Source organism: Macrotis lagotis, chromosome X (assembly GCF_037893015.1).
Source record: "Macrotis lagotis isolate mMagLag1 chromosome X, bilby.v1.9.chrom.fasta, whole genome shotgun sequence".
Taxonomy (NCBI): Eukaryota; Metazoa; Chordata; class Mammalia; order Peramelemorphia; family Peramelidae; genus Macrotis; species Macrotis lagotis.
The window spans coordinates 485,187,159-485,207,559 of NC_133666.1; the positions used below are offsets into that span (position 1 = coordinate 485,187,159).

Below are 20,401 nucleotides of genomic sequence, written 5' to 3' on the forward strand. Positions count from 1 at the left end.
CAAATTTATTGGCAAAGAGTTGGGCAAAATAATTTCAAATTATTACTTTAATTTCTTCCTCATTTGGTGGTGAGTTCACCTTTATCATTTATGATACTAGCAATTTGATTTTCTTCTTTCTTTTTTTTTGATCAAATTGACCAGAGGTTTATCAATTTTATTGGTTTTTTCACAATACCAACTTTTTGGTTTTATTTATTAATTCAATAATTTTTTGCTTTTGATTTTATTAATTTCTCCTTTAATTTTTAGAATTTCTAATTTGGTATTTAATTGGGGATTTTTAATTTGTTCTTTCTCTAATTTTTTAGTTGCATGTTTAGTTCATTGATTTCCTCTTTCTCCAATTTATTCACGTAAGCATTTAAACCTATAATATATCCCCTGAGAGCCACTTTGAGTGAATCCCATAGGTTTGGGTATGTTGTTTATTATCATTATCTAGGATAAAATGGTTATTTCTTTCTATAATTTGTTTTTTGTTCTACTCATTCTTTAAAATGAGGTTATTCAGTTTCCGATTGGTTCTGGGTCTATATCTCCTTGGCCCAATATTGCATATGACTTTTATTGCATTGTGCTCTGAGAAAGATGTATTCATTATTTCTGCCTTTCTGCACTTGATCACTAGGTTTTTTATGTCCTAGTACATGGTCAATTTTTGTGTAAGTTCCATGTACTGCAGAGAAAAGGGTATATTCCTTTCTATCCCCGTTCAGTTTCCTCCATAAGTCTACCATATCTAGTTTTTCTATGTATGAAAATTCTTAAGCAAAGTCACTTCATTATGCATTGATAAACATTTGTGTGGATTTACCTAACATGTGAAGGTCTTTTAATTCTTTCATAGTTATGGATAAGCAGGTCCTAGTTGGATGAAAAAGCTAAAATCTCAAATCAATATAATGTAGGTAGAACTTGGTCTTTTGCAATATTTTCTGCAATATAATCTGGTTGTGTTTTCATGTGCTTGAGGAAGCTTTGGTTGAAAAAATGCAGCCAGTTAAAGATGCCTATTTTGGCAGCTAATTGGAATGCCATTAGATAAAAGCATCTTATACAACCTCACTTGATACCCACATGTACACACTACATTTATCAATATTTTGGTTACTTTTTACCATGTTAGCTTAAGTTTAGAAAATTGGAATTTTCATTTATATTACCAACTAGATTCCTGAGGATTTTTAGAAGGAAATTCACAAACACAAAAAAAAATGTACCAAATAGTTTCATAGATGAAGAGATAGAAAAGACCTGAGAGATTATCTATTGCAACTTGCTTCTTTTAAGGATAAGGAAAGAGAAGTCCAGAAGGTTTAAATAAATAAATTCAGAAAGATTATGCTTAAGTGATTTCTTACATATTGCCCCAATAAAAAATTTGTTTTCCATGATGTTTGAAATAAGAGTCAATATCATTTAAATTTATTCTACATGATAAGTGCCAGTAATTCAAAGAACAAAATAAAAAAAAAATCACAACCAACAATCCCTACTTTCAAGTACATAAAAGTTGAATCAGAGAGCCAGTATACAAGCAACTATATACAAATAGGGTAAATTGGACATTATTAACACAGGGAAAGTACTAGCATTAAAGGGGATTTATAAAGTCTTCTTGTAGAAGGTAAAGATTTAGATGGAACTTGAGGAAGCAAAGAGAATCAGGAAAGTGAAGAACCAAAAGAGCAGGAGGGGGATAATTCCAGGTGTGAGGAAATAGTCAATGAAAATACACAGTTGGAAAATTAAAAATCTTATGAGAGGAACAACAAGGAGGTCAGTGTCACTGAACTGCAGAATATATCAGGGTGAGAAGGGGATCAGAAGACTAGAAAGGAGGGAGAAGAACAGATTATGAAGGACCTGTCTGAGTTGTATCAAGTCAGGCGACAAGCTGAAAAGCTATTTTTAGTTGATCTTAGTGTCTGTCTTACAGTCATGTTTGCTATAAAATATTTGCTTTTGTAGTAACTTAACCGTTCACCCCTAGCATTAAAAGGGAAAAAACCCTGCTTTTACATCATATATCTGTATGAACCTAGAAAAAAAAGAATTAAATACTATTTATATGAGCTATAGCATAATAATAAAACAGCTATGATATTGGTTACAAAGTTATATATGATTTCTTGAAAACTTTGGAAGATAGAATCAGTCTCTACTTTAAGATATAATTCTTATCTTTTATATATAGTAGTTTTCCCATTCCCAAGTAAAATATTAGTGTGATGTAGACAGAATTATTTTTTTTATCTTTGGTAAATGTTTCTATGACATTGCTAGTTCTATGAAAAGTGTTATTCTCTCGTACTTTTCATACTTAATAATCTCCAAATTTGCTACCAAGAACTCCTACATTTTTTTCTAATAATGCCTCCAGAATTAGAGACAAACAAAATAAATACATAAAATTTTGTTCTTCATATAATTCTTTAAGTTGGTCAATCTGAATCTTTTAAAAATAGAAAATTATAATAATATTATCCATTAAACTTAGAAAGTATTTCTTGTATGCTTTCATTACACCTTTCTCCAAACATGAATCTGTACACTCTATATCCTATTATAGATTTCAACTTCTATTTTTTCTCTATTGTATTTGCTATTACAGATGTTCTACAAACTCCACAACTGGGAAAATATTTGACTGAATTTTCAGTTTTCTCTTTTGGAACATTTTAGCTAAATTTGTGAAAACAGCATGAACTTTAGCATTTAATTTTACAATAAGAGGGAATCAAATTCAGTCCACAGGAGTTAACAAGAAGTGTCAATTGAAATAATAGGGGTCTAATACTTTTTATTCTGAGAATCAGAATACTTTGATTTAAATAGTAAAACTCAAACATATATGTGTCTGTGTATTTGTGTGTGTGTGTGTGTGTGTGTGTGTGTGTGTGTGTGTGTGTGTGTGTGGCTTAGCTTATCCTGCAATAAATTTTATCCTAAATGAATGTGACTGTATTCTCTAATATTTAGTGCCATGTTCTTCAAGGTCTTAGAGAAGATTTGGGAAGGGAAGTACATCTCAGTGGGTTCTAAACAATCTGAGGTAGAGCACAGTAAGACTCTTGTCCTCCTGGTCTGAGATTTGCACACCCTCAACTAGGTTTTGGTACATACAACTGTAGTTGACTACCTGGTTGGAGATGCTGCAGAAAGTTACTGATCCCAGAGTCATCACCTATCTGGAAGACTCTACAGGTTAAGAGATCTAGATTTACCTCTGGTTCTTAGTCCCTGACCTTTTAGATAATTCCAGTTCTCAAACCAGGTCTGAAGAATAGGTTTTGGGAGTGACAAAGCCGCAAAATAAATGTTGGTCCACAGTTTTTGACCTAGTGTTCTCATATATGAGGTGAAAACACAATCTTAGGTTAAAATTATGACCTACTATGGTCTTTCCATGAATTTTTCCATCAATACTCTAATGCTCTTCTTTAATTGTATTTGTGGAAAAGAGCTGGCTATTCTGCTTCCTCCTATACTTTGATTTGAACATGTCATTTACTTAATCAATGTTCACTAAACTGAATTGAAATGGAAAGCTTAATGCATCCATGAAACTAGTAGTAGTAGGTGGTTTCCTAATTATGTTGGTGGCCATATAGACCCTTAATATGATGAGATTAAAGAAGAAATTTGCAGCCAAAAAACTGGCAAAACTTGTCAATACTAGTGAACACTAAGTTCTTTTATTGATATACTTGGTAATGAATACAGTCAGAATGAATCCAGAATTTTTCTCCATTTATTTGGAAGTTCTAAGAAAACTGGGTAATTTTTTTTTCATCTCAATTTTCAGCTGGAAAGAGATGACTTGACTTCCAGTCAAGATGGATGAAAGAAGTCAGGCATTGTATTAAGTCTCTTGGCTTTCCCTCAGAACTAACATGAATCAAACCTGTTATAAAATTTTAGATCCACAGAACACATAAAAGAACAGAGGGGTACATGTCCCAGAAAGGTCTGCCATGGAGGAGCATGGGCATGCCCAGGATAGAGAACAGAGACCCAGTACAGAGGCAGTGGGGTGAGGCCTGGGGACTAACCTGAGAACCGTGGTGGAAACATTTGCTATGTGCATGGCAGGTGGATGGGAAAGCATCAGCATGAAGACTCAGACATCTATCTGGCTAACTCAGCTGGTCTAGAAGACCTGGGCCTCAAGCCCCTGGGTTTTTAGCAAAGGAATCCCTGTGTTGCCAGCTTATTCCCTCATTGTTCCTGTGTTAGGGACTTTCTCCAGAACAAACAGAAACAGCCCCAGGTGTTCCCACCTTGTCCCAAGGCCCAGGTACAGGCAGCAGATCTTGGCCAGCAATGATTTCTGGGTGAGAACAGCCTAGATCATGTCCCAGGCCTAGAGAGTGGACCACTGATACCACCAATACAGACAATCCAGGGAAAGTTTCTGGTGTTCCTTACTGATGAACCCACTGGGTCCCAGTTACCACTGGGTAACTCCCTGTGGTTCCTAACTTCAGTGAGCAAGGCCTCCAGGAATCTCAACATCAAATATCTGCAAACTAAACCCTCCCCTAACACAAGACTCTAAGGAAAGGGCCCAAAATGAAGAAGAACCAACACAAAGAAGGATACATTGAATGTTGTCTTGGAGATAAAGATTCTAGCTCAGAAAGGGATGGAGCTTAAGAGAATATGAATTGGTCTACAATCCAGAAAGACTTCTTAAAAGAGATCAGAAAAAAAACTGAGCCTTATCTTTCAGGGAAAAAGATGACTAATTAATGAAATAAAAGACTTTCATTCTTTCCTAATGAAAAGTCCAGATCTAAACAGAAAATTTGCTCTTCAAACAGGAAACTCAAGAGATTCGTGAAAAAGTAAATAGGGGAAAAAGCTATTATCCAATAAGTTTAAACTGGTTACATCCCCACCTGGGTGGAAGATTCTCATAACTCTTGAGAATTGTAACTCTATTAGAGGGAATATACTAAGGAAAAAGGAATAGACATTTATATGTCCATGACTTTGATGGAAGTATTTTCATATTATCTTATTAAAAAGGAGGGACAATAATTACCTAAATGTGTGCCCTTGGGCAAGCCACTTAACCTTCTGGAAGAGGAAGAGAGGGAGGGAGGGAGAAACATTGTAAAATTCAAAACCTCAAGAAAATAATTCATAAGATGGCATTAGGTGGCATAGTGACAGCTTTGAAGTCAGGAGGACCTGAGGTCAAATCTGATCTCAGACACTTAATAATTGCCTAACTGTGTGACCTTGGGCAAGTAACCTAACCCCATTGCCTTGCAAAAAAAAATGATTGGTAGAAACTATCATTGTATATATCTGGAAAACAAAATATTTATATAATAAAAACAGAAACAGATGACTTTAGAAGAAAAGTCTATGGAAAATGAATATCTGTCTACATAAGTAATGTCAAAGTAAAGAATTTATTTTTGTGAACCATAAATTATGATAACAGAGTAATAGGCTCCTTGTAGTGAATGCATAAATTTAAGTAAGCAAGGAAAGTATCTGTTTTATAGGACATGAAGCATTAAGATTAAAAGAAGCTGAATAAAATTGGAGGGGGGTGAGGGGAAATGCCTAAAGAAGATTATAAGACTAAATTTTATGGATAAGTATAGGTATAACATAAATATAACAGAAAGTCATGACTGATTGTATATAGTAATAGAAGTATATTTTACACAAGAAAATGATTTAATGAAAATTATGAGATTGTCAAGATAGAACATGTCTAGAAATTCAACCACTGATAACCAAAGCAGGATGGAGAGCAGTTAGCTTTTATGACTTATACAACTATCAAACAAAAGTGTATAGCTTAATAGATTAATGTTTGTCTGGAATAAAGTAGGGTGAAAATCCTACATCCTAGAAACCAGTTAATCCACTTCCTAAATAATTAGGAGAAGAAGAGTATTATTTACAGAAATAGTAAAGGTAAAAAGAGAAGCTTTTATTTGGTCAGGTGGATGCTTCATTTTACTAACTTTAATAAAATCTATATGAAGTTTTTGTACATATGTATTGATTTCCCTGAAACTGAATTTAGTTATCATTAACATTTGTTATATGCCAAATGATAATGGTCAAGTTAATTTCACATACATTCTCTAGGAAAATATTAGAATAAAGGGTTTTTGTGCTTTTTTATTATAAATATATTAGAATATTCATGATTCTTTTTAGTTGTCTTTTTAGCAATAGAATGTTTGCCATTGCTGAATGCAATCCTTAAAATCTATGTCTTATTTGCTTAGTCTGATTAATACTATATAAACCATCTTTCATATTAAATCAGAACTGGCAAATAACAAAGCAATATTCTGTAGACTACATGTCTGGGAACCATGTTCTTTGACTTTGTCTTGATTTGACCTCCAATGTTCTTTTTACTTATCCTTTCTCTTTCTCCATACTCATTCTTCTTCAAATGTTATCTACATAGCTTATTATTTTATTATTGCAAGAAGTTTGGAGAAATATTAAAAAAGGAATCAGAATTACCAAAAGGTTGATTTTTGTTTTTCCTTTTTAATAGAAATAAAAGAGAGATAAAGAAAAATAATAGCTAACAGGCAGGAAGAAATGATATATTTTTCTTCAAAAGGAGAGACTATAAAGAATCAGGCAAAGTATTAAGAGACTCCAGGTTAAACATATATATGTAAGAATAGAAAAGGAATGGGTAAGACAAGAAGGGAAGATAAAAAAGAAAGAAAAAAAACATTAAGTGACATGTTTATCAAACTGCATGTTTGCTGGAGCTTCTTTAGATAATTAACCAAATCCCTATAAAACATTAATATAAGAGATTTCTATTTGAACAGTCTAAATTCAAGTCATTCTTCCATCACTTTCAAGACAATGAGGTGACTCAGTGGATGGAGCCCTGAGCCTGAAATCAAGAAGACCTGAGTCCATATAGGTCTCAAAAACTAGGTTTATGATCTTGGTAAGTCACTTAGCCTGTTTTGCCTCAGTTTCCTCATCTGTAAAATAAGCTGGAGAAGGAAAAGGCAAACCATTCTAATATCTTTGGCAAGTAAACTTCAAATGGGGCCATGAAGAGTAAGATAAAACTGAAACAACTGAACAACTTCTACCACTACCAAACTGTGTGATTTAGATGAGTCATTTGACTTCTTTGAAAGAGTTTCCTCATCTAGAAAATGAGATTAGGCTATATAATCTTTAAACTCCCCTTATGCTTCTAACAGTTTATGAAATACAGCAATGACTTGGGGGAATGCTGAATTTGGAGTCAGATTAGCAGAGTTCAAATATTGGCTCTGCTACTCACCTATTACCTGTATAATCATAGAGATGTAAAGTGGAATTCAGTAAAGATGAAATAAGCTGGTTTGGTTGTGGAAAGGGGAACAAGAGAGCTAGGATGAAAACAGATAGGGAGGGACTTTAAATGTTATTTAGAGAAGTCTATGTTTTATAATAGATTAAAAATGGAAGCAACTGAAGACTTTTGATCATGGAAGAAGCATGGTAAGGCCTTTGGAAAATTGTTGTGCTGAGGATGAATTAAAGAAGAATCAACAATTTAGAGGTAGAAAGGATTGTAGAGAACATCTCGTCATGTGTAACTGGAAACAAGGAAAAATTAGGAGCCTATTGAAATGGTCTAACAGGAAGCTAGTACTATAGTCCAAAGATTACATTATTGTTGTTTGTCCTTCCTTATCAAAGAAGACCATGATCTCGGAAATGTAATGCTATGACATGCAAGTGGATTGGAATTAAGTGAAAGAGGGCTGGGTAAAAGCTAGAGGAGAAGGGCAGAGAGGGAATAGGAAAGAAAAAAGAGTTGTGTTGCCCAACTGGCAAGTAGTGGGGCAGTTCCTCTTAATCACATAGTTCTTAAAGAGGACCATAATGTCAGGAGTAACAATCACAAGGGAATGAAAGTGTTACCTTCATTGAAGATGGTAGTAGTGTAAGAAAAGATAATGGAAAAGATAGAAGAGACTGTACCATTGTAGGAATGATAGGATTTGGCACTTTACATAAAAACTATAGAATAACTATATAGCATGTTGAATATAATGCACTCTCAATATAAATAACAACCAGCTAAACCATTTTATTAACTTTAAACTGTTATCAAACACTTCTCTAAATGCTACCTAATTATCTTTCTCCCAAATACAAGTGACTCTAGGCTGTTTTACTTGCTTTCCCTGACTAATATCATCTTGAATTTAACTTCTATTCAGAATAAAAAATTTAAATATGTCATTCACACCTTTTTGTTTTCTGAGTTCTCTGGGTTTCACCCTCAGAGTTCCTAAGTTCTGTCCCCTATGGTTGCCCTCCGATTTTCATAGAGAGTAATAAAACTTTAATAGCTTTCATGTCTTCAGTGAATGAACTTTGAGACAAAAATGAAAGATGGTTGAAATATTTAAGATTTTCCAAAGTTTTCTGCTTAGATTTGTTAACTCCTTTCTTGCCAATGGACACATCAAGGCAAAGGAATAATTCTTGTTTTCTAGGATAAGGAGGCCAAGATGAAGCAAACCTCACTGTGTCTTTTACCAGGAATAAAACTGGGTATAGAAGATAATTTAATAGAAACTGAGCACACTGTCAGTTGGATTCACTTTCAGGCTTTAAAGTTCTTCCTTTAATTTTCAGAGTAGAATGGCATTCATAATGTGGCTACTGTGATTTTTTTTCCTCTACTCTATGGCTGATATCAGTTTCTGCTTTTGTATTCAAATTTGGTTGCTAAATTCTATTGTATATTGCCGTGCCTCTTCAAGTTTATTTCTAGTATGACACTTTTTATGATACAGCTGTGAAAGATTTCTTTGAAGACTTTAGTTCCTTCTCTCTTATTACAATATGACATGGTTTGAATTTCTGTGGTTCAGGGAGCACTAGACTGATGTTCAAATAAAGTTACTTTAAAATACAGTACTTATTAAAATGTGTTCAGGAGCTTCTCTCTTTAAATAGCCTGAAAGAAAGAGACTGGACTTTAAGAGGTATAGAATTTCCAAAACTGTCTCAGACACTTATATGAATATGACTGGGCAAGTAACTTAAAATTAATTATAGCTAGCATTTAGGGACTTCATAAAAGTTTCCAAAGTATTACATATGCATTATCTAATTTGATCCTCAAAGAAACCTTGTGAAGTTAGTGGTATTTTTAATCCTTGTTTTCCAGATGATGAAACTAAAACAGAGTTAAACTAAGGAAGTGCCTGAGGTATGATTTGAATTTGTCTCCCTGACTCATAAGTAGATACACTGAACAACCTAGGGACAATATACTATAACCTCAATTTCCTCACTTGCAAAATTGACTTGATAATACAGTCTACTTCTTAGAACTGCTTTGAGGAAAGTATTTTGTACACCTAAAATAGTGTAAAGGTGATCTGTATTATTATTATTATTATTATTATTATTATTATCATCATCATTATTATTATTATAATGATCGACTATGCAGTAGGATGAGGCCATCTATTTATGCCATTTCTTTTAATACTAAGTCTGATTCATTGAACAATGTATGGAGGCATAATGCAAGTCTAACAAAAGATTGCTTAGATTTCTTTTTATTCTCTTTCTCATTAACTTCATAATTTTCATTAGACTGTTCTATTAGATTAAAATACTGAAAGGTGTGGGCCTTGTTGTTTTGCTTCTTTATCTCTCTAGGGCCTTGAACACTGTGAGCAATTAATAAATTTTTATTGCCTTGAATTGAATTACCATCACCAAAAAAGCATTTATTAAGCCCCTACAAATTACATAATAATTTTTATATTTATGGTGCATCATTTTATATGGCAAGGAATGAACAGTATGAGTTATGACTCCTCTGATCAGCAAAGCTAAAAATGTTTATTATAGACCTGATTTTTATATATGTTCTATATATTATATATATATATTATATAGACCTTAGATTTAAATAGACCTTAGATTTGAAGATCTATTTCAAATGTTGACTCCAGTATGCATACCATATGTGTGACACTTGATCAAGTCATTTAGCCCCAAATAAGCTTCCTTTTCTCTTCTGTAAAATGGGGATGATAATATCTACACCATAAATTACAATGAGTTGTTATGAAGGTCAAAACTGATAATGTATAAAGGATCCTCAGTAATTACAAAGAGTTATAGAAATGTTATCCATAGAAATGTAAAGTATTCCTAGGAATACTTCTTCATGGAGGACCAGTGTTTGTTTTCATGTGGGCTTAAACATTTGGCAGTGCTAGTTTAAGTTATGAAGTCATTTGAAACATAAGATAGATAGGACAAGGCATATAAATGAATGTGGAGTGATTGAGATAAAGAGTAATAAATAGTTTTACTTGAGTGAAATGAAAATACAGCACTGGAGAGCAGGGTACATTATTTGTGATGGTTGAAGTAAATTTATGTTCAGGGGCGGCTAGGTGGCACAGTGGATAAAGCACCGGGTATGGTGTCAGGAGTACCTGGGTTCAAATCCAGTCTCAGACACTTAATAATTACCTAGCTGTGTGGCCTTGGGCAAGCCACTTAACCCCATTTGCCTTGTAAAAACCTAAAAAAAAAAATTTATATTCAGCTTCTTTGGATCCCTATAACTTTCCTCCAAACTCTTATTTTCAATAAATGTAAGTGTATTACCTAACTGTACCTCCCACTCAAGTCGCCATCTTTCTTTTCATACCATAAATCTAATCTCTCTCTCCCCTAAATTCTGATTTTCTTGAGAAAAGACACTTTCTCTTTTGAAACTTATAGTCTTGGTTGCCTGGAGCAATGGGAGATTCAATGATTTATACATGATCACATAGCCACTACATGTTAGAAGCAGCACTTGACCAAAACTTCCATGCAGTTTGGAGTCAGTTAGATAATGCTGTAGAGAGAACAATGGCACAGAGCAAGAAATACCAGAGTTCAAATCCATCCACAGATATTTACTGATAACACTGTGAGTAGTTAATCCATCTGCTTCAGTTTCCTTATCTGTTAAATGGGCATAATTATCACATCTACCTCTCAGGGGCTATTGTGAGAATACAGTGAGTTATCATTTTTAACTCATATTTAAAGCACTATATGACTGTCAGCTATTCTATACTAAAAGTCTGGCTTGGTTCGCTCTCCACTAATCATATAGTTTCTCTCTACTGCTCTCAAAGAAAGGCAAAAACTATTGTGCCTATGTGAAGAACTATCTATATTCCAAATACGTTATTTAGCTTCCTCAGAATGAAGACTAAGAAGTGGCCCTTGACCTACTTTCAACTACTTCTAAGATATACAAATAACTGAGGAGTAGAGCAGATCTCCTAAGGCCAGGAATTCAAAATACCATTAGCATTAAACTACTAGCAATTCTGATGATCCTTTCAATGAGTTAAGACATTCTCCAAGAAACTCAATTGATGTGATGTAAAGTATCATCATCTCCATTTAAAGGAAGTGATCATATCAAAACAGGAGCAGGGAACAGAGAGACATTGTTCTGGACCACTCCTTTTCCAATCAGATCACCTAGAATCAATATTTGAAAAAACTGGTATTCTCTGTTGAAATGTAAGTTTAAAATGTTGGCAGTCCCTGAAATTCTGTTAGTATTTCTTAGTTACTCTCAATGACTAGATTCATGCTATTTCTATTCTATTTCTTTCTCCCTTTTATAATGATAGGTCAATATGGCTTCACTAGAATTTCCTTCCTTGTTGATATTTTGAGATCTAGATCACAAACTAAACACACACACACACGCACACACACATACACAAAACACACACACACACACACACATATCTAAAATTCCAATGAAAAGCTTATTCAATACTAATGAATTGGTAATTTTTATTGACAAATATTTATTATCTCTAGGAAAGAACATAAAATCATACTACTCTCATGTATCCAAAACTATAAAGAATTAAAATCAGACTGACTTTCTAAAAATGAACTGGACTGTGTTGGCTTCAAACCATGATGATTCAATATTCTATAAGAAAACCTATGGTCATAAAATTTAGAACTAGAAAAATTAGGAGAATAGAATTGGTAGACAAGTACAAGAAGGGATAGAGGATAGGAAAGGAGAGGGAGAGAGAGAGGAAGGAGTAAATGAATGAACATTTTTGGAGTCTTTAGAGGCAGAAGCTTGGACTTTCTCATCTTCAGATTGAATATTTTGGTCCTCCATGAGACCAAGTAATTGTCTATGATCAGGTTACTTTTTCCCTGTTTACTCATTTCCCCAACCTGTGCCTGGTTTTGGGGTGCTTCCTGAGCTTTTGGGTGTTATTGGGACAGCCCCTGCAAGGACCTCAGTGTGTGAGGCTCTGACTGCTCTCCTGGTCTGTAAATGACCACAAGCTCACTCCCTTGCCATGGGACTGGGGGGGAGGGATGTTCCTGTTCTACAGGGAACCTAGACTATGACCAGGGTCTGAATGTAGTCAAAGCCCCAGAGTCCTATTCCAGGGACAGAGAACAGCCCCTTGTAGTCTCCCTCCACTCCCTTACCTTCGGTGGGCTAGGCGCTCAGTGCACAGCTGCCTGTAGGCTCCTGCTGGAGGACTCCATGGGCCTATCATTTGCTGGATCTGAGCTGCCATGGCCATGATCAGTGTTGTGACTGTGCTGAGGGCCTGGGCTTCGCATTCACTCTGGCAGAAGTTTCTCTGCTGATCTTCCGAGTTGTTCTTGGTGCTCCCTGGTGTGCAGGTCAGGAAAATGCTTCTGCTGCCAGAAGCCAACACACCCAGGCATCCTGGAGCTGTTCCCAGGATGCTGAAGTTCCTTGTTTGGGTGTGGTGCCATCTCTCTAATCCCATGAAACAGAGTTTTTCCACTATTTTCCAGGTTATCTTAGGCTGGAGAATTGCCTCACTGGATTTTTCTTGGGTTCTGTCTCTTGAAAATTTAGTTAGAGTCATAATTTTAAGGCTTTTGAAATATTTTGGACAGAGCACCTAAGACAGGCTCTTCTCCTGCCGCTATCTTGGCTCTGCCTCCATGAATGAATATTTTTGAAATACCAACTTTGTATCAAACACTGTGCTAAGCACTTTATCAATATTATTTCAGTTGATCTTCACCAAGAACTCTAGGAGATAGATATTATTAACATTCTCATCTTCAACTGAGGAAACAAAAAAAAGACATTAAGTGACTTGCCCAGGGTCTAATGTACCAAGTAAGTTTTGAGTTCTGGGCTTCCTGACCCCATAATCGATAGTGTATCCCCGTATGTTCCTTTAGAGGTCACTTAATGTAAACACTAAGTTTAATATGAGGAAAATGAGACCCAGAGAAGGTATCTACCCAGCCCAAGACCACATAGGCAGCCGTGTCAGAACTTGAGTTTTAACCCAGGTTTTAATCTCAATTTGCATGCATTTCCCCACTTTACTATACTTAGGTCATCTTCTTTGGTGTGCAAATTGCTTTGGACAAGCAATAAATTTTATATGACTTTTGTTTGTTTATTTTGACTTCTTCCCCTGGCATTTTCTGTTTATTGCCATTTCAATCTGTTTAATTTTCTATTTTCAGTGTCACCTCTGACTCTCAATACTTGGGACAGCAACTAAAGCAATGACCATTTTGACAGAATGAATTTTTATTACTTTCATCCTTTGCCAAGAGTATCTGATAAATCTAATATAGAAAAAAGAAATGTAGTGACACAAGAATGCAGGGGACTATTTCACTAAGCAACTAGATTTAATTGGTTTTATTTAATCAAGTAATAAATTTTTATCAGTCTTTCCCTACCACTACAACTTCTCCCATTAAATATATTAATGGTTCAATACATATCTACATGGGATAGGGAAAAACTTCTAACATTAGCCATGTCCCAAAATATAAATACACACACACAAATAGATATGTATATATATATATATATATATATATTTATACATATATCTGGATTCTTTAGTTCATTTCCTTTGTGTCAGGAGGTGAAGGTCATGTTTCATCTTGATTTCTTTGGATTTTCAAAGAGATCTTTCTGAAATTATTCATTTTGGTATTTCTTAAAGCACAATGATATGCCCCCAAAAGCTCCAAGAGCAATCAAATTATAACTCTAGTCAAAATTTAAAGGGACAGAACCTACAGAAAGACTGAGTGATATAATTTCCCAGTCTAAGACAAAGTAGAAGTTCCACAGGAAAGATATGTTCTGTTGGGATCAGGTACTGGATAAAGCCACAGCTCAGCTGCACCATGGGACCAGGCGCCTGGGTCTGTGACAAAGGGTACAATTTCCAGATCCCTTGGCCCAGGGATCATTGGGGACAGCCAGAAAGGGTGGTGAGAGAACTTTGCCACATCAGAGTGAGTGCAGAGAAGAGCTCCAGCCTCAGAGCAGCCCTACATTGAGAACCTGCAGCAGGACTCAGCAGAGACACCCAGCACATCCAAACTCTCAGCCCATAGATGATAAGGGAGTCAGAGAAAAATGCAGAAGTTCCTCAGTTCTCCCTATAGCAGGACTCAGTTGTTTGCCCACACTCAGATCCAAGTTTCAGTCTTGGCCCCCACAACATCGCCATAGCTGACAAGGACCATCCTCACAGCTCCAGGGCAGGGGGGGAAGGACTGAACACAGGCAAGAGAGTAGTCAGAATCTCTCATAAGTCCCTGGAGGAATTATAGTCCCTGCGGATTGTCCCCCAAAAACCCCAAAGCCTTGTAAGTGCAGTAAATCAGTCACAGAAAAAGCAGAATCTGACCATAGAAAATTACTTTGGGCCCATGGAGAATCAAAATATATGTACTCAGATGATGAAAAAAAATTAAAGCTTCTGTATGTCAAACCTCCAAAAGAAATAGAAAATGGGTTCAGGCTATGGATGAGCTCAGGAAAGAATTTGAAAGGCAATTAAGGGAGGTAGAGGAAAAATTGGGAGGAGGAGAAATGAGAGCAGTGAAGATAAATCATGAAAACCAAGTCAGCAACTTGGTGAAATAAATACAAAAATACTGATGAAAATAACATATTAAAAACCAGTTTAGGTCAAATGGAAAAAAAACACAAAAAGGCAAATGTGGAAAAGAACACCTTAAAAAGCAGAATTGGTCAGTTGGAAAAGGTGGTAAAAATACTCTCTGAAGAAAATAATTCCTTCAAATGCAGCATGGAACTAAAGCAAGCTGATGACTTTGTGAGAACTTGGGAAAAAATAAAACTATACCAAAAAAATAGAAGAAAATATGAAATATCTCACTGCAAAAACAACTGACCTTGAAAATAGATCCAGAGAGATAATTTTAAAATTATTGGGTTACCTGAAAGTCATGACCAGGAAAAGAACCTAGACTTCATTTTTCAAGAAATAATACAAAATAGCCTGAGATCCTAGAAGCAGAACTAGAAATTGATGAAATTCACCGATCAACCCCTGAAAGAGATCCCAAAAGAAAAAGTTCCAGGAATATTATAGGCAAACTCCAAAACTCCCAAGTCAAAGAAAAAATACTAAAAGCTACCAGAAACAAGCAATTCAACTACTTTGGCTCTATAGTCAGGATTAAACAGGATCTGGCAGCATATACATTAAGGGCTCATAGGGCTTGGAATATGATGTTCCAGAAGGCAAAAGATTTTGGTTTACAACTGAGAATCAACTACCCAGCAGAGCTGAACATCCTCTTTCAGGGGAAAAGATGGACTTTCAATGAAACAGGGTACTTTCAAACTTTCCTTATTGAAAGAACCAGAGCTGAACAGAAAGTTTGATCTCCAAGTACAGGACTTGGGGCGGGGGGACCTTGGGTGGGGGATGAGAAGAACTAATTATGAGGAACTTAGTGATGTTGAACTGCTTATATTCCTGCATGGGAGGAAGATAATGACAACTCATATGAACTTTCTCATTTGTAAGAGCAGTCAGAAGGAAATATATAGACAAAGCATAAAAGGAGCTGAATATGATATAATATAGTAAAAAGATGGAGTCAATGAGTGATAAAGGAAAGTACTGGGAGGAAGAGAAAGGAGAGGAAGCAGGGGCCAAGATATTTCACATAAGAGTCAAGAAAAAGTTTTTACAATGAAGTGGAAAGGCAGAAGGCAAGGGGGAATGAGTGAGCCTTCATTCTCATCAGAAATGACTCAGAGAGGAAATAACATACACACTTAATAGGGTATATAAATCTGTCTTACCCTAGAGAAAAATTAGAGGAAAGGAATAGAATAAGGGGGACTGGGGAGGTCAAGGGGGGAATAGGTGATAGAGAGTGAAGATACTGGGAGAGGGTACTCAGATATAACACACTTCTGAACAGGGATAGGATGAAAGGAAAGAGAGAATGGAATAGATGAGAATGGGAAGGAAATACAGCAAAATAAAGAGTGGAGGGAAATACAGCAAGTGATACCAACTGTGAGAAAAATATTGAGGCAACTTCTCTGGTGGCTATAATGGGGAAGGCAACTCATCCCTGAGACAGAGACATTGGAGTCTAAACAAATACTGAAGTATACTTTTTTCTCTCTCACTATTCTTTAGTTTTTCTCATCTTTTTGGGGAGGAGGGGGTTTATGATTACTTTCACAACAAGATTATTGCAACAATATAAAATAAATAAACAAAAGAGAACAATGATATTCAATTACATTCATATAGTTTTAGTCATTTCCCTAAAGGAAAACACTGTCTTGGTTGTGTGATGATTTTATCAAATTGCTCTTTATTTCTTTTATTAATGAAAATATTAAAAATGTAAATTTTCCCCTCAGAACTTCTTTAGTAACATTCCATAAGTATTACTATGTTGTCTCACTCATTTTCCATAATGAAATCTTTTATTGTCTCTATAAGTTGTTCTTTAATAGACTGATTCTTTAGAATTGTTTTTAGTCTCTACTTTTTTATTCTTTTAAAGAGCCCTTGTATTGAATAATCTTTTATTGCATCATGATAAGTAAATTATTTATTTTCTTGGGAGGCTGTTTTTTTTATACTCTAATACATGGTCAATTATTGATTCATAGTCAATGGTAACATATACAGAGAAGAAAGATATCATATATATATATATATATATATATATATATATATATATATATTCAAAGAAATATTATCATCTAGTAATTATCAAATATTTATCATCTCTAATTGTTATAAAGTTCTATTCAGGCTTTTGACTTCTTTTTCTTTAATCTATTTTGTTAGATTTGTCTAAATCTAAAAGAATTATATTGTGGTGCCAACTATTCTAGCTCATCTGCCTATTTATCCCTTCAGTGCAATTAATTTTATCTTTAAATATTTAAATTTTATGTCATTGGGTACATATATTAAGTATTGATATTAATTCATTATTTATGATATAATTTAGCATGATAAACATTTCTTGCTGATCTTTTTTATCTTTTCTATCTTTACTATGGCATTCTCTAAAATCAGACTTCTAACCCTGCTTTAATTGAACAAAAATAACTACTGATCTAGTCTTTCATAATAACCTTATATGAATCTACTGTTTCAAAGGTCTTTCTTATAAAACCAGTGTCAGAATTTTCTTTGTAATCTATTTCAATCTTTCGTCTCTGGGTAAGTTCATCCCATTTATACTAACAATTATGATTGTTAGATGTGTATTTCCCTCAATTCTATTTTTTAAATTTTTTTCTCCTCCAACTTTCCTCTTTGACAATAAAAACGTGGCAGTAAAGAAAAAGGATGTAAATATGACTTTATTTTGTAAAAGCTGTGGTCATGTATTGCTTCTATTTAGAGTAGGTTAAGTCACTTTGACCAAGTTAAAGTGTTTTAAATGTGTTTTTTCAGCTTTGCTTAGCTCTTTGTCAATCATGTGCTGGATTTTGAGTTATATACATGTTTTATTTTTATCTTTTTTCTCTTTCAATTCTGTGACTAAGAAAATGGATGTTAATCCAAGGAATTATGAACAAACTGTAGCTATTAAAGAACACACTTGTGTAACTGCTAAAGATATTGCAACTATTGGTTTAGTGAAATCAAGTTTTTCAAGGATCACTCAAGTCTATTAAACATGATCAGTTACACCAACCTTAAAAAGAAAAAAAATGTCAAAATTGGGAAACTGCACCAAGAACTAATATACTCTTTTTTTACAAAATAGCCTAATTTATGTTCAAAAAAATAAGCAAAGACTGTCAGAGAAAATTGATAATTTGAGATGTTATTATAAATTATCTATTCTGCATGGCATAGAACTCTTGAAATTTGGAGAAAAAAGCTAAAAAGATCATTGTAAGGAATAAATAGGACAGCTGGGTGGTACAGTAGATAGAGAACTGACTCTGGAGTCAGGATTATCTGAGTTCAAATCTGACCTTTGACAATACTTGCTTAGTTGTGTGGCCTTGGGCAAGTCATACCTTGCTAAAAAAATTAAGAATAACTATCTATTGCTAAGAAAAAAAGTTTGTCTTTATCAAAATATTCCTAGTGTCAATCACTAAAAGTATTTAGACTCATAGAATCATAGAATTTAAGAGGCAGAAGGAATTTTAAAATCCGTTTTGTCCAAACTATACACAAAAGGAATCAGTGTCATCAGTTTATATATCTGACAAGGAAGTTACAATCATTTTAGAAAGTCACAGTCTAAATTCATCACAATAATGTTATATCATTCAATATTTTCAGGGTTTTTTTTTTTCCTCTAGGCATATCTCCCATACTCCTGCCCATAGATAGCAGATAGAAACATAAATTCTTTATAAGATAAAATGCAACCAATTATTTTTTAATCTCCCTTGTGCTTATTTTCACCAAATAACATTTACTAATGACCTCAAATGTAACAGCTTTACAAAGAAAAAAGAGAGCAAATGATCTGAGAATTCCATCCTAGTCATTATTGCTCCAATTCAATTGGGACGGTAGCTACAGGGTGATGTTTATTTAGTAGTAGTTTTTGTTCTTTATTGGATAAATACTGGTCTTCAACTGAAGTTATTTATTATATTTCTCTTTATCTTCTGTTCCAGGTCACCGTTTTGGTTCAACAAAGATGTCCCGGGCACAAACGTTTCCCAGCTACACCTCAGAGCAGAATGAAGAGCACCAGCAGCCACTGTCGCTCTCTAGCAGCTATGGATTTAGCTACAGCTCCAGTCTTATCCAATGACACAGAGAGAACCACTGTTGACCAGAGAGACAGTCTAGCCCGAAACCTGCCCCATAGGGTCAGGAAACCACTTGTACCCTCTGCATCCATGGAAGACCAATTGCAGTGAAAACTGAGCTGTGTCAGTTCTAGTCCTGGTCACAGTTGAAGGTTAAAAACTGGAGCTCTGCTTCCTAGAGTCAGAGGCTAAGTCTTTTATTTATTGAATTTCTTTGGGGATCTATGGTTAATTGATTTCGAATTGTAAGAAAAGTCATTTAAATAAGCAAAAACCTTTTGGTCTGAAGGCAGTAAAAGCCTCCACATGGTGGAATGTTGCCTGGACTGGGTTGTAATCTCTGGGTTACATTCAGTGTCAAGCACTTTCCACCTGCCTCCTTGGCTGAGATTTCCTATCTACACTCCCAATGACAGAACCTGTCCTTAATTAACCGTAGCAGATAGATCATTGGAGTCACTTCAGTGTTAGTGGTTTTGACAGGAATACAATAGTGAAAACCACAAACAACATCAAAACTATCCACATAAATACATCCCATGGCAATTAAGAGAACAAGAAATTTAAATCACCGTATTAGGCAGGACCCTCATAGCTCTATTCCATGTGGGTTTGTGTGCGAGTGTGTGTGTGTGTGTGTGTGTGTGTGTGTGTGTGTGTGTGTGTGTGTAGAAATGTAGAAGTGGATATCAATCTCTCCATCTATATATAATAAGTATATATAAAATGTGTGCTGAGGGTGACAGGATATGCTCACTTAAATTGTTGAAAAATGTAATCTGGTGCATTCAAATTAAGATTGTTATGTCAATATCTATTTTTAAATTAGTGCTGTAAAAAGGCTTCTCATTAGCAAAAGTATTTGTGTAATCAAGTCAGCACTTATGTTAAACTTAAATGCAAAAGTGAGAAAGGGGAATGTGTTTGAACAAAATGAAGAAATCCAGCTGTCCCCAAATTCACATTATCACACACTTTCTGGTTAGTGTTACCCTGGTTTCTGTCATTCTCTGCCCCTCTTGACTCTCTATTTGAAGTATTTAAGAATAGTATAATCCCTAGTCAACTCCCTGTTTAACCTTCAGTGACAGAGCAATTAAAAATAAATTTTAAAGAAAAGAAAAATTTATCCAAAAATGACCTAGTGAACCACATTGTAGAATCAGCAAAAGAACAAAATAAGAAAGATTACAGTAGATAGTTAAATTTTCATAAATGCTATATGCAGAATGCAGGATTTCAAAGTCCTAAATAAAG

At 34.7% G+C, this 20,401-nt stretch overlaps 1 protein-coding gene across 1 annotated transcript in view; it reads left to right on the forward strand.

Annotated features, from left to right (window-relative positions):
* The window catches only part of DOK6 (docking protein 6), a 709,371-nt gene extending 689,577 nt beyond the window's left edge, over positions 1-19,794 (forward strand). The window contains exon 8 of the mRNA XM_074201732.1: positions 19,007-19,794. Within this exon, the coding sequence (XP_074057833.1) occupies positions 19,007-19,146 (140 nt within the window). The 3' untranslated portion in view covers positions 19,147-19,794. The remainder of the gene's footprint in view (positions 1-19,006) is intronic.
* Positions 19,795-20,401: the final 607 nt, after the last annotated feature.